Source organism: Acomys minous, assembly GCF_964271855.1.
Source record: "Acomys minous genome assembly, chromosome: 5".
NCBI classification, from domain to species: domain Eukaryota; kingdom Metazoa; phylum Chordata; class Mammalia; order Rodentia; family Muridae; genus Acomys; species Acomys minous.
This window is the reverse complement of record NC_140494.1, coordinates 58,246,304-58,259,534: the sequence shown is the minus strand read 5'-3', so window position 1 is coordinate 58,259,534 and position 13,231 is coordinate 58,246,304. Positions and strand designations below refer to the sequence as shown.

Below are 13,231 nucleotides of genomic sequence, written 5' to 3'. Positions count from 1 at the left end.
ACGTTCAATTCTAACACTGGCCAAGGGGAACCTGAAGCTTCAGGAACTGTGTGCCTCTGTCCCTTCTAAGCAAGTGCAACTACTCCCTGTCTCCATGGGTCCTATAGTCAAAGATTCAATGTATCTTAGATCAAAAACATTTGAGGAAAAAATGTCTGCAATAAACATGTAGAGACTTTTTTTCTTGTTATTGTTGCCTGGAAAATATAGTATAACAACTATATGGCATTTACATTGTATTTGGGTATTTTTTTCTTTTATTGAAAATAGATTCTTTCCTCATACAATATATTCTGATTATAGATTGCCCTCCCCATACTGCTCACAGTTTCTTCCCACCTCCCCTCCCTTGTGGATGCACTCCATTACTGTCTCTCATTAGAAAAGAATGAGTGTCTAAGAGATAACAACCAGACATGACAAAATAAAATATAATAAGATCAAGCAAAAAACTATCATATCATAGAGACCTCCAATTTAGAGTCTCTCTCCACATAATGTCTGGCTGTGGGTCTCTGCATCTGTTCACATCTGCTGCTGGAGAGGCCTTTCTGATGATGATCTGGGAGTATAGCAAAATATCATTAGGAGTCATGTATTTATTTATTTATTTTATTTTATTTTTTCAGACCAGGAGTGTTTGGTTTTACCCTAGGTCTCTGGGCTATCTAGTCTCTAGTTCTTGGTTACCGAAGCAGTGTCAGGCTTCTTTGGAGTGGGCCTTAGTGGACTCTTCTCCCAAGTTCTGTGTCACTATTGACCTAACTTATTTTTCAGGCAGAGCCAATTATTGATCAAAGGTTTTCTGGCGGGGTTGGCGTTCACCTTTCTCTGTTTGTAGACCACAGAGTACCTTTCCATACCAACGATATTAGAATGTAGAGATAAGAGAGCTTCATGTAGGCACCTGCTCAATGTCTCTATGCTCAAGGTTTGTCTGGTGTTGTCCTTCAGAATGGGGCCCTGCTGTAGGTTTTCAGAGAGAACTCTTTTGTCTTAGCAATAGCCTGTGTTGATTGGGAATGTCCATGTGACCCACTTGGCCAATAATTCAACTGAATGCAACCCAGTCCCTCGATGTGGTGACAAGAGATAGCCTGCTGAGGCTCTATATCTCCTATTACTAGGAGTCCTCATTAAGATCACCTTCATAGATTCCAGAAAGTTTCCACTGCACTAGGCTTCCACCCAACCCCATAGGTGCCCTCCCCCACTCCCAGTCAGCCCATAAAGTACATTCTATTTCCCCCTCTCAGGGAGATACCTGCTTTCCACCTAGACCCCTTCGCTTTACGTAAGCTCTGTGGGCCTATGGATTGTAGCACAGTTATCATTTACTTAACAGGTAATATCCCCTTATAAGTGATATTTCTCTTCCCATACAATGCTTATCTTTCTGGGTCTGGATTACCTCACTCAGAATCATTTTTTCTACTTACATCCATTTGCCTGCAGATTTCATAATGTCATTTTTAACAGCTGCATAGTACTTCATGGTGTGAATGTTCCACATTTTCTTATCCAAACTGGCTATTATGAATAAAGTCCCAATGAACAAGGTGGAGCATGTGTTCTTACTCTTTGGGTGTATGCCCAAGAGTGGTATAGCTGGGTCTTGAGGTAGATTAATTCTCATCTTTCTAAGAGACTTCCATATTGATTTTCATGGTGGCTATTCAAGGTTGCAATACTATGGAAAAGTATTCTCCTTGCTCCACATCCTCATCAGCATCCAGGGTAATTCTAGTAGGTCTGACTTTATATGTTACTTGCCTTCCTCCCCTTATAGCTTATAATATTCTGTTGTTGTTGTTATTATTGTTGTTGTTCTGTACATTTAGTGTTTTGATTATTATGTGGTGAAAATACTTTCTTTTCTGGTCCCATCTATTTGGCATTCTGTATGTTTCTTATACCTTTATAGGCATCTCCTTCTTTAGGCTAGGAAATTTTTCTTCTCTGGTTTTGTTGAAAATATTTCTGGGCTTTTGAACTAGGATTCTTCTCCTCCCTCTATTCCTATTGCTCTTAGGTTTGGTCTTTCCATGCTGCACTAGATTTCCTGCATGTTTTGTGTCAAGAATTTTTTTTATATTTAACGTTTTCTATGATTAGTGTGTTCATTTCTTCTGTTGTATCTTCAATGCTTGAGTTTTTTCTTCTATCTCTTGTATTCTATTGGTGAACCTTTCCTCTGTAGTTTCTGCTTGAACTCCTAAAAGTTTAATTTCCAGAATTCCCTCTGTTTGGGTTTTCTTTACTGATTTTATTTCCAATGTCTGGCCCTGAACAATTTTACTTATTTCTTTATAATTTCTGTCTGTGTTCTCCTGGATTTCTTTTAAGGGGCTTATTCAGTTTTTTTTTCTTTTTCTTTATTTGTTTATTCACTTTATATCCAGGTCATAACCCCATCCCTTCTCTGCTCCCAGTCTCACCCTCTCTTCTTCTCCCCCAGCCCCTCCCCTATTCCTCAGAAAGGGGGAGCCCCCTTCCCATTCACCCTACCTTATCAAGTCACATCAGGACTGAGCATGTTCTCTTCCCCTGTGGCCTGGCAAAGCAGTACCACCAGGGGTGAGTGATCAGAAAGCTGGGAACAAAGTCCATGTCAGAGACAGCCCCTGCTCCCATTACTAGAGGACCCACATGACGCCTGAGATGACCATTAGCTATATCTATGTAGGAGGCCTAGGTATATTCCATGCATGGTCCTTGGTTGGTGCTTTAGTCTCAGCAAGCCCCTTTGGGCCCTGGTTAATAAGCTCTACTGGTCTTCTTGTAGAGACCCTGTCTCCTTCAGGTCCTTTTCTCCTTCCCTCCACTTTTCCACAAGACTCCATACATATTGCCCAATGTTTGGCTGTGAGTCTCAGCATCTGTCTCCAACCACTGTGGGGTGGAGCCTCTCAGAGCACAACTCTGCTAGGCTTCTGTATACAAGAATAACAGAATATTATTAATAGTGTCAGGGGTTGGCTCTCTCCTATCGGTGGGTCTTGGGTTGACCCAAGTATTGGTTGGACATTCCCTCAATCTCTGCTCTCTCGGTTCTATCTTTATCCCTGCACATCTTGTAGGCAGGGTAAATTTTGGGCCAAAGTTTCTGTGAGTGGGTTCGTGTTTCCCTACCTCTGCTAGGAGTCTTGTCATTTCTCCTTTGAATACCTCTATTATATCTATAAAGGCTGTTTTAAGGTTTAAGCTATGTTGGAATAGTCAGGGCCTGCTGTGGTAGGATATCTGGGCTGTAGCAGAGAAATATTGGCTTGGCTGTTGTTAATTGTGCTTTTAGGCTGGCATCTAGGCATCTGGGTTAGGAATGACTACAGGTCTAGGTGCTGATTTCTGGATTTGTCTTTTGTTAGGTGATTGTTTTGTTCCTTGGTTTCTGTTTCCTCTATGGATTTTCAAGAATGTGATTGCTATGTGTTGCCTGTTTCCCTGGCCTGTTCAGCTGGTGTGCTCACAGGGAATGCCTGCTGGTGTTGGAGACTTCAGTACCAGCATGAGTTGGGGAAGGAAGTTTGGAGGAGGTCTTTGGAGTGAGAGAAAGAAGAAAGACCACAACAGGTTTCCAGCTACAGAGCTGGAAATGAGACTGGGAGGTTGGCTCTCAGGAGCAGTTGGATAGGTGTAGCCTTGCCTTCAGCCTACTTGTTGTCCTGGGAGGAGCGGCCCTGGGGTTACCAGGAAGTTAGGGGTCTTGGACAAAGCAACAAGTTGGGAGAGGGAGGTTAGGAGATGATGCTTTATAGGATTCATAGGAGATGTGGGCAGGCTGAAGTTGGTGCTCTGTTGCAGCTATAGAGCCTAGATTGGGCAGTTGTGTCTCAGGAGAGAGAGAGAGAGAGAGAGAGAGAGAGAGAGAGAGAGAGAGACAGACAGACAGACAGACAGACAGACAGACAGACAGACACAGAGACAGAGACAGAGACAGAGACAGAGACAGAGAGACAGAGAGGGAGAGAGAGAGACTGCAGGCAGCCTGCCTCGTTTTCTGGCACGTAAGCATGGGATGCAGCAATAAGGCAGGGTAAAAGATTGGAGGGAATGGTCTGTGGTATCCACAGGAGATATGGGCAGGAACGATGGAAGGCTGCAGCTGGTGTTCTGTTGAATCCCTAGGTATGAGACTGAAGGACTGGGACTTGGGGACTAGAGGAGGGGCTGGGGTCCACAGGCAACCTACCTGGTTTTCTGGCAGGTGTGGTCTCCATATTGAGTATTATAATTATCCTAGACTTTACTTAAAAAGTATAAGGTGTGCACAAGATATTTGCAAATTTATGCCCATTGTATAAGATGTATGAGCATCTGAAAAATGTTAATTGTCCTGAAGACATTCATCTCCTGTGATGTGAAGGGATGATTTTATTTCTTTTGCCAATAGTAGGGGGCTTTGGTTATTCCTGTCCTTACCACCAGGAAAAGGAAACAAGCACCCATGTGTATGAATAACAAAGCTGGAAAGGAGAAGTTACAGGTAGAGGCAGGTATGCCATCTCCTAGCTACGTCATTTATCCCAAGCTTTTGTTCTTGGCAGAGGGTTGGCTGTGACTATGAGATTGATTCCAATGCCACAGAGGATCGCTGTGGGGTGTGCCTTGGAGATGGCTCTGCCTGCCAGACTGTGAAGAAGCTGTTTAGACAGAAGGAAGGATCCGGTAAGAGACAAACCCAACTAACTGAAGCATTGAGGGACTTTGGAAAGCGAAAAAAAGAAATTAATTTCCTTGTTTTTGTTCTTAAAATATCTTGTAAAAAAAATCAAAAATAAAATAATGTTCTCACCACAGAGGAATCAGCCCCCTTCTGCAGTAACAAGAAAAACCATTGGTTGCTAAGAACATACAGGAAGAGTCGCGATGACCTGAAAAAGCTGGTGGCTGCTCTGTGGAACAGATAACAGTATGGTCCCCAGGAGGACCTCCACCTTGAGAATATGCATCACAAGAGGAGAAGGATAAAGACAATGACATTGGAATAAACCAAGAGACAGGGAAAGATGAGGTCACACACAGCGAAAAGAGGGGGTGGAGGGTCTGTATGTGAGGACTGGGAACCGAGAAACCTGTGAGAAGGCAGACATACCAGGTGAACCTTCAAGGTAATGGAGAGGCAAGAGGGAGATGCTTCGCATCCCCAGCCTGTGCATCCAACACGATGGTTTTGTCTGACCTACCTAGCTTTTCTACCTACTATGCCCGCCTTTACCCGTGCTTTACCATTCCTATCCTGTATTTAGACATTACAAGAGGTGTTTGGTTTCATTTGAGCTAATGGTGAGAATGTGGTGAGACTTTATGCTCATTTCACATTGGCTATGAGCATGTAGGTTTACCTTCATCAACAGCACTTCTCATGGAACCCTCATACCGTCCGTGATTTCTAGCTGGCAAAGTCTTTAGTTAAGACGAAGACTTAACTCAGGGTATTTTAATTGAGCCTCCTCAGATAGACTCTGAAACAAGAATTCAGAGATAAATGATTGTTTAGGGGCTAAGAGGTCCTGGGAAACATCAGGGAAGGGCGAGCAGCCAAGAAAGGGCAGACCGTCAAGCCGGCGCTCAGACACAGAACTTGTCTATTTTCAGTTTCCCATCTGAAGAGTGGAGGAGTGGAATGATGTTTGGCAGTTTCTACTGGTCAGGGTTTGGGGGTGGAAATTCATTCTCCGGGTTCTGTAGAAGGGTAGGCACTAGGGACAGGCAGTGTACCACACAGGACTGAAGAAGATCCTGGATAAGAAGCATTGCCAGATGCCTAGAGGTAACATCAGAATCAGAAATAGTGGTCACCTTGTGGTATAAATGGGCACTGGTTTCAGAGTCCTAATAAAGTGATGCCTCTCTCCTGCATGTGTTCAGGGCTCAGGGTGAAGTGCTTAAGTGTGACTCCAAGTGTACCCAGTGCTTTCTTCAATTGATTATATGGTCCACTGCCTTGTAGTAAACATACTATCAGATAAGTCTAAATTTATCTGAATTCTATCCTTATCTTTTTCAATTTTGACTGTTGAATGACTAACATCAAACCGTGAAATGATTCTTACCCTGCCCTTTAAGTATTACTGTTGCATTTCTCATTTTCATTGATAGCTTTATGATGATAGAACACATTTTTCTAATCACTTTCTGGGTGTGAAAATTATAATCCAATATGGATTAAATTTATGATTAAGTATCATGTAGTGGCTACTGTAAAAATATAAACAAAGGTATTTTGTAGACATTTTATATTACTTAGATATGTCATATTAACCTGTTATAAAAAGTCAAACTAAAATCATATTTGTTTTTATAACTTTGGCCTCTTTTCTTCATAGAGATCTGTAGCTTTGGTTTCTGCTGTGCTGTACTTTTTACACAACGGCCTGAGTTGTCACTCTATTTAACCTTTACTTCTGCTGTTGGTTTATTTTGTTTGTTTTTCTTCTTGTCTAGTCTCTTAGGGATAAAAAGAAGGGAGGGCGGGAGAGAAATAGCTTGGCCTGTACTTCAAGCCACATTCTATCACTAAGCATTTGGCATCTCTCTGAGACTCTGCATTTTAAGTTCTCTTTCTTCCATTTCCCCCCTTGAAATACTTGCACCCATAAATCAGTGTCAGCTTTACACTGCCCGTGACTGCAGGTTTCTCAATGACTTCTGACCCTGCTCCTCCCAGTGCATAGGGGAAGCACACTGAGTTTCACTCTGGCCTGCAGCATGTGGTAATAAGGGCTACATCCATAGACCACAGGATGCTTACCAGATCCCATCTTTGCTTCATGATTAATAAAGTTTGCACAGGAAAAAAAAACAGGCACTACCAACCACTGTTCCAATGTTCCAGTAAATTGTATCTGTTCGGCCTAGGATGCCAATAACTGATATAATGAGACTGAAACGTAATTCAAAGCTGCAAAGCACTATGCTGGGCAGAATCTAAATTGCTACTAGTCTACTCGTAAACTAAAATAAATACTCTAATCCTCATATTCCAAGCACTTGCTTATCTTCCTCCAGCTGCTTCTCTCCTCCAACTCTCTTTCAACTGTCAATCATCAACTGTCCACTATCAGCTCCTCCCCCTCTCCAGGAAGTCCCACTTTCCTCTTCCTGTCCTGCCCAGCTGATTGGCTAAACAGCACTTTATTGACAGTTGTTATCCACTCAAGATATTCCTTGACAATTCTCCTTTTTAGTCTAATAATAAAAAAAAAACCCTTTTTACCTATACATTTATATTATTACAACAAAATAAAATATACACACACAAGAACCATAAAACAATTGTTTTATTCGTGCTATACTCATAATGTTTTGCTGTCTTCAACCCCATCGAAGACTTGAGAAGAAATAAAATGAATTACCTGAGTAAACAGGAAGTGCAAGTTAACAGCTTCCAAAATGAAAAAAAATGACAGGGACACTTTACTACCTGAAAGTCACTCAAAACTCTCTAACACACTGGAGCATTATCTTCAGCCTTCTGGCCCAATATATCTGACAGACATATTTGTGAAGCAGGGACTATTGAGGACTTGCCTACCCTGTCTTGTCAGAGTTTGGCCCATTTCAGGCAGAATTCTGTCTGTGATAGAAAACAAGGACACTTTTGCCCAGTGGCTGGTTTGCCACATCTGAAGCCATCTCCATAAGGAGGTTCATTTATGCTCTCTGAGGCAAGCTGGGTGTTGCCAGGAGTCAACCTGTCTCATTTTCAATGAATCCTCAAAACAATAAAAAAAATCTTTGAATGCCATATTCTGTAGATCTCTGGGGTTTTTGAAGACCTTATATAAGTATTTTAACTGATCTATCTATTGAACCTAGGGTGTATAATCTTGTGATATAATTGAGTAGTACAATAAGTTAAAATTAAACTTATTTTACATCAATACACAAATTCTATACCAATGAATTAAAAATAGCTTTGTGAGTAACAAGTAAGCCCTGAAGTTGACAAGTAGATTCAATAATCTACCTTTTGTCCTATCATCCCTCTATATTTCTATCTTCTCAGAGAAAAATCCCTGAGTTCAATCTCATTCTCTCTCTGAATAAGACCAATAATAACATAACCAACTCCCAGTGAAAATAAACACCCATAGCCCAAAACCTTACCCAACCCCCCTTAACGGAAATGGGACATCGTTCTCTTAAGGTTTCTTCTAGCTGATTTGGGATGAATAATATCTATGTAGGGGCCCAAATAAAAAATATGAATAAATTAATAAAATATTTTTTTAAAAAGCCAAACAGGATCCAGGAGCCTTTTGCCATAGCGACTTGGAGAGGAACCATAGCAATCTCTGTTTCATTCCCTCCACCAAACTATAACAAAGTACGCTTTTTTCCCCAAGGGTGTGGATACATTAAATCACTGGGCGGCAATTTGTTACAATAAAGTAAAATAAACTACTCTAATCCTCATAACCAACACATATCCCAAGCACTTGCCTCTCCTCCTCCAGCCGCTTCTTTCCTCTAAGTCTCTTTCAACCATCAACCATCAACTGTCCTGGCATCAACTGTCAACTCTCAGCTCTTCCCCCTCTCCAGGAAGTCCTGCATTCCACTTCCTGTCCTTCTGCCCAGCTGACTGGCTAAACCGCACTTTATTGACAGTTGTTAAATTCACTCAAGACACTCCTCCATATTCTACCATGCAAATGAGGCAAGGGCATGCTGCAAAAGAATAATGAAATATCTTTACATTGAATTGGTGTACTGGATTCGTGTAAAACTCAAAGTAAGAGAGGGAGCAGTATTTATAAGATGCTTCTCTGTTTTGATTCTCAGGATGTTTTGTGGCACTGCCATGTCTCACCTTATATTTTATTATTAACTGGGAACAGAATTTTTTTTTTGTTTCATCCTTGCTTAACTTCAGATGACCACAGTCTCTATCTGGAGGGTGTATTTTAAGTGACCTTTAGATGGAAATTAAGCAAAATTTCTACTTCAAAAGGAAGGCAATGGGCCATTAAGCTGTTTTGTCCCAAAAGGTATCCCAGATTCAGATTCTAATATTCATCATAACAATATATAGTCTAGCCAAGTATGGTGGTGCATGCTTTTAATCCCATTACTTAGCAAAGCAGAGGCAAGTGTATCACTGTGAGTTTAAGGCCAACCCGGTCTACAAAGCGAGTCCAGGGCAGACAAGGCTACACAGAGACACCTTGGTAAGATGAATGTGGCTGTCTGAGAACCAAGTACCACAGAGACTGGATATGGGAGAATGAATTGCCCCCCATCTTGTCATTTGTCCCTAGGAAGCTTAGGTTGTTTCGGAAGGAAACAGGGGGAGTAGTCAGACACTCCCAAGGTTTCATACCCAGGCTAAAATCCTTCCAGGGCTTAAAACTAATCCTTTGCCCTAAAAGTAAGGAAAAGAAGTCAGTATTAACTTGTGATCCATCTCCTACTTTTCCTTCCCACTGGCTTCTAGTGAGGTAGCTGTGGCGTCTTACCATACTTGGAATCATTTCATACTTTTGAAATAATTAAGTCTAAATCTTGAGCAGAGCAACCCAGCTTTTCCAAGGACCACTTAGGAACACTGATAGTTATGCAGTCCCTCCTCACCCTGTGACTCATGGGAAACACAGAATGGCATCTCATCCAGGCACCGACATGCCGCTGCTCTCAAGGGAGGCGTCGGAAGATGGATTTAAACAATTAACGATTTCCCCCAGGAAGTTCCTCACAGGTGTTGTGAGCGCCAGGCACAGTGAACGCTGTTTTGGTTGTCACTAACAGACACCATCAATCTCATGGAAGAGAAGTAAACCATTGTGGGAAATCTACCCAGGCTCCCTCATGTGGCTAATGATTTCGTGGGGGTGGGGGGAGCCAAAGTCTTTGAATGGCAGATCTTAGAGAGTCCTCAACCATCACTCTTCAGCTCCTATCACTGTGTGGATGAGATTCAAAAGAGTTAAATGAACTGATGGACTTCACATAGCTAGATCTGCTGGGCAGTGCACAAACTGGAACCATCCTAACACCCATGCTCCTTCCATCCCATAAGGCCATGCATGGTTCTTAGAAAGAGTAAGTAACACGGGAGCACAAGGAGCTGTCAAAAAGAGGCAACCATTACACATCAATTTCTTCTCTCACCAACTGTGCCTCCTACCATGGCAACCATTAAGCAGGAGAAGACTGCAGCCAGAGCTGACCAACGCTTGGAAATAGACAGGTTTTCCAGAAGTCTACATGAGAGCACTGGAAATAAGTTACAAATTTGTAATTTTGCAAAACATAGGAGAAAATGAGGAGAGAAGGCTTCCTAATGTATGGAATTGGGCGATGATGTAGAAAGCAGGGCACACGGAACTTAGGTTCTTACCGTGGGCTGATTGAAGCCAGCCAGGTGGCAACCAATTCAAGGATCCTTCTAGAACGTTCTAATGAGTGGAAGCTTGGATTAAATTATATCTAAGAATCTGTTTTTGACCTGATGAGGAGGAGAAGGAGGAAGAAAAGTATATAGCCTGTGGGTGGCTTGGGAGAGCTAAACCGATGGCAAGAATAAAAATGAGGTGGGGGGGGAAACACCAGTAGGAAACTAGCTTGGAGGTCAGACATTTTGAACCATTCACATAGAATCAGAGAAAAAAGAAGCACTGTGTCAGCCACAAATCTTCTGAGCCCCATCTGTACGCACTCACCTATCCTCACAGGGCTGTTTACACATGACGTCATGAAGCTCCTAAGAATTCTGTCCGTCATGTATGACGTAGACCAGGACTCCTGCTCAGATGTAGTAGACAGGCAGCACAGTCTCCTTGTGGGTCCCTCGATACGGGGAGTAAGGACTACTTCTGACATGGACTCTGCCCCCACCCTTTCACGTTGGTCACTTTCTCCTGCTGGTGCAGTCTGGCCAGGACCACAGAGGAAAAGGATACAGGTAGTACAGATGAGACTTGATAGGCTGAGGTCAGATGTTAGGGGAGGAGGGCTCCCCTTTCTGAGGATTAGAGGTGGCAGGGAGGGTGGGATTGGGAGGTGGTGAAGAGGGTGGCTACAATTGAGATGTAAAGTGAACAACTTAAATAAATAAAAATAAACTAAAAATAAAAAACAAACAAACAAAAAAAGCAAAACCGAATTCTGTCAGTGGCTAGTCTCTCTTTAATTCGTCATAGTTGGGGCTGCTTCCCACCCCAGTGGCCACTCAGTGTGGGCACCGAGGGATGCAGATGCGGAGAAGAGAATAGCAAGCATCATTAGTTGAGATGCTACCACGCCTCCTTCATTCCCGTCTCTTTTGTCCTCAGGTTACGTCGACATCGGACTCATTCCCAAAGGGGCAAGGGACATAAGGGTGATGGAAATCAAGGCGGCTGGGAACTTCCTGGCCATTAGGAGTGAAGATCCAGAAAAGTACTACCTCAATGGAGGGTTTATCATCCAGTGGAATGGAAACTATAAGCTGGCAGGGACCGTCTTCCAGTACGACAGAAAAGGAGATCTGGAAAAGCTCATGGCTCCAGGCCCCACCAATGAATCAGTATGGCTCCAGGTGATGCTGGAGGGAAGGGAGATGCTGGCCAGTGCCCTAGGAGCATCCTTTCTCATTTCCTGCTAAGCTGTTTAGCAGAGCACATTAACTGTGACTCATTAGTTTCCTTAATAAAGAACAGGGAGGGAGAAAGATGTGTGTGTGTGTGTGTGTGTGTGTGTGTGTGTGTGTGTGTGTGTGTGTGTCTTTAGAACTGCCAAAGCCCCAGGAACAAAATTCAGGACCTCCAAACCATCCACTGGGAGGTTTGAATAGAGTCCTCAGCCAGGTTTACTCAGGGTGGCTCCCCTGCAGAGGTGATGGGCCGAGGTAACAATTTTGGGTGTCAGGTAGCGTTTGCATTTGTAAAACTCTAAGAACAAGGCAGGCTCATGCTGTACCACATGCTTTGCAAAGGACCAAGGGTTTTGCCTTTGTTGGGCATAGAACTGTGGAAAATCAGTTGCCTGTACTGGGCAGAACAAGGCAAGCTAGGAACGAGAGATGGTCCGACACAGTCAGCTTCAAGTACATTCTAAAGGCACAGGGAGGTCAATTCAGAGGCAGAAGGCAGAAGACTCGTAGAAGATGGAAGTAAGGTCTGTGTGAACATTTTTTACCCCAGAGATACTATGCGCTAAAACCACCACCCAGCCTAAGACCCAGAGGAGGAAGCTCATTAAGTAAATATCAGAGTGCTAACTTCATGTCAGGTAATAATCAGTATATATATTTATACATACATATATGTATTCTCTTAACTCTTATGAGAAACATACCAGCAGACACTTCTTAGGTTTGCTTTGAAAGTAAGGAAACTAAGGCACTTACCCATATTCACAAAGTTAGTAAGTGCACAGGGCACAATGTGACCTTCTGGCTGAACCCCACAGTGTAACGTCCATGTGATTAAAATTCCCTATTTATTACGTTTCCATGATATTTTAGGCAGTGGACAGAAGGAGAGTGTATGAATATAGGCAGCAAAATTAGATGTAGATAGACAAATGCAGACACAGGCGTGGAGCCTTTTGGTGGCCGCCACTGTAACTACTTCTAAATGAGAAGCGTTCCGTGATGTTTGGTGTACAAGTGTTCGTGTGTGTGCATGTGTATGCATGTGCGTGAGTCTACCAGAAGTCAGAGTCAGTTGGCCCATGTTTCTCAATTGTTCACCTTATTTTATTTGACTTTTTTGAGACAGGTCTCTCGCAAAGATAGGAGCCTGCTGAGTCAGTTAGAGTGGCTAGCCAGCAAACCCCAGGGATCTCCCTATGTCTGCCTCCCTAGTGCTGGGATTACAGAAGTATGCTCTCATGCCTGGATTTTTACATAGGTGCACAGCAAGCACTTTACTTACTTATCCACCTGCCTAGCTTCTGCATATATTTGTAAAGGGCTGGTTTATAATCTATATCCAAGACAAAGCCTGACATGACTCTTCTCTCACATTTTAGCTACTATTCCAGGTGACTAACCCTGGTATCAAGTATGAGTACACGGTGAGGAAAGATGGCCTTGACAATGATGTGGAGAAGATGCTGTACTCCTGGCAGTTTGGCCGCTGGACAGAATGCAGTGTAACATGTGGGACAGGTGAGGAACAGCTGCTTCCACTTGGAGACACCGCCAGCTTTGGAGTAAGCCAAAGAGGTGATGGAAGCCAGTGTTTCCGTTCTGTGTCTGCTGGCCTCAGGGTCTCACAGAGGGATCTCGGGGGATCCCTGT

At 43.0% G+C, this 13,231-nt stretch overlaps 1 protein-coding gene across 1 annotated transcript in view; it reads left to right on the top strand.

The window, feature by feature from the left end:
• ADAMTS12 (ADAM metallopeptidase with thrombospondin type 1 motif 12) overlaps nucleotides 1–13,231 on the top strand; it is a 259,452-nt gene that overhangs the window by 183,938 nt on the left and 62,283 nt on the right. Inside the window, exons 14-16 of the mRNA XM_084784120.1 lie at nucleotides 4,548–4,668; nucleotides 11,280–11,524; nucleotides 12,961–13,099. Of these exons, the coding sequence (XP_084640246.1) occupies nucleotides 4,548–4,668; nucleotides 11,280–11,524; nucleotides 12,961–13,099 (505 nt within the window). The remainder of the gene's footprint in view (nucleotides 1–4,547; nucleotides 4,669–11,279; nucleotides 11,525–12,960; nucleotides 13,100–13,231) is intronic.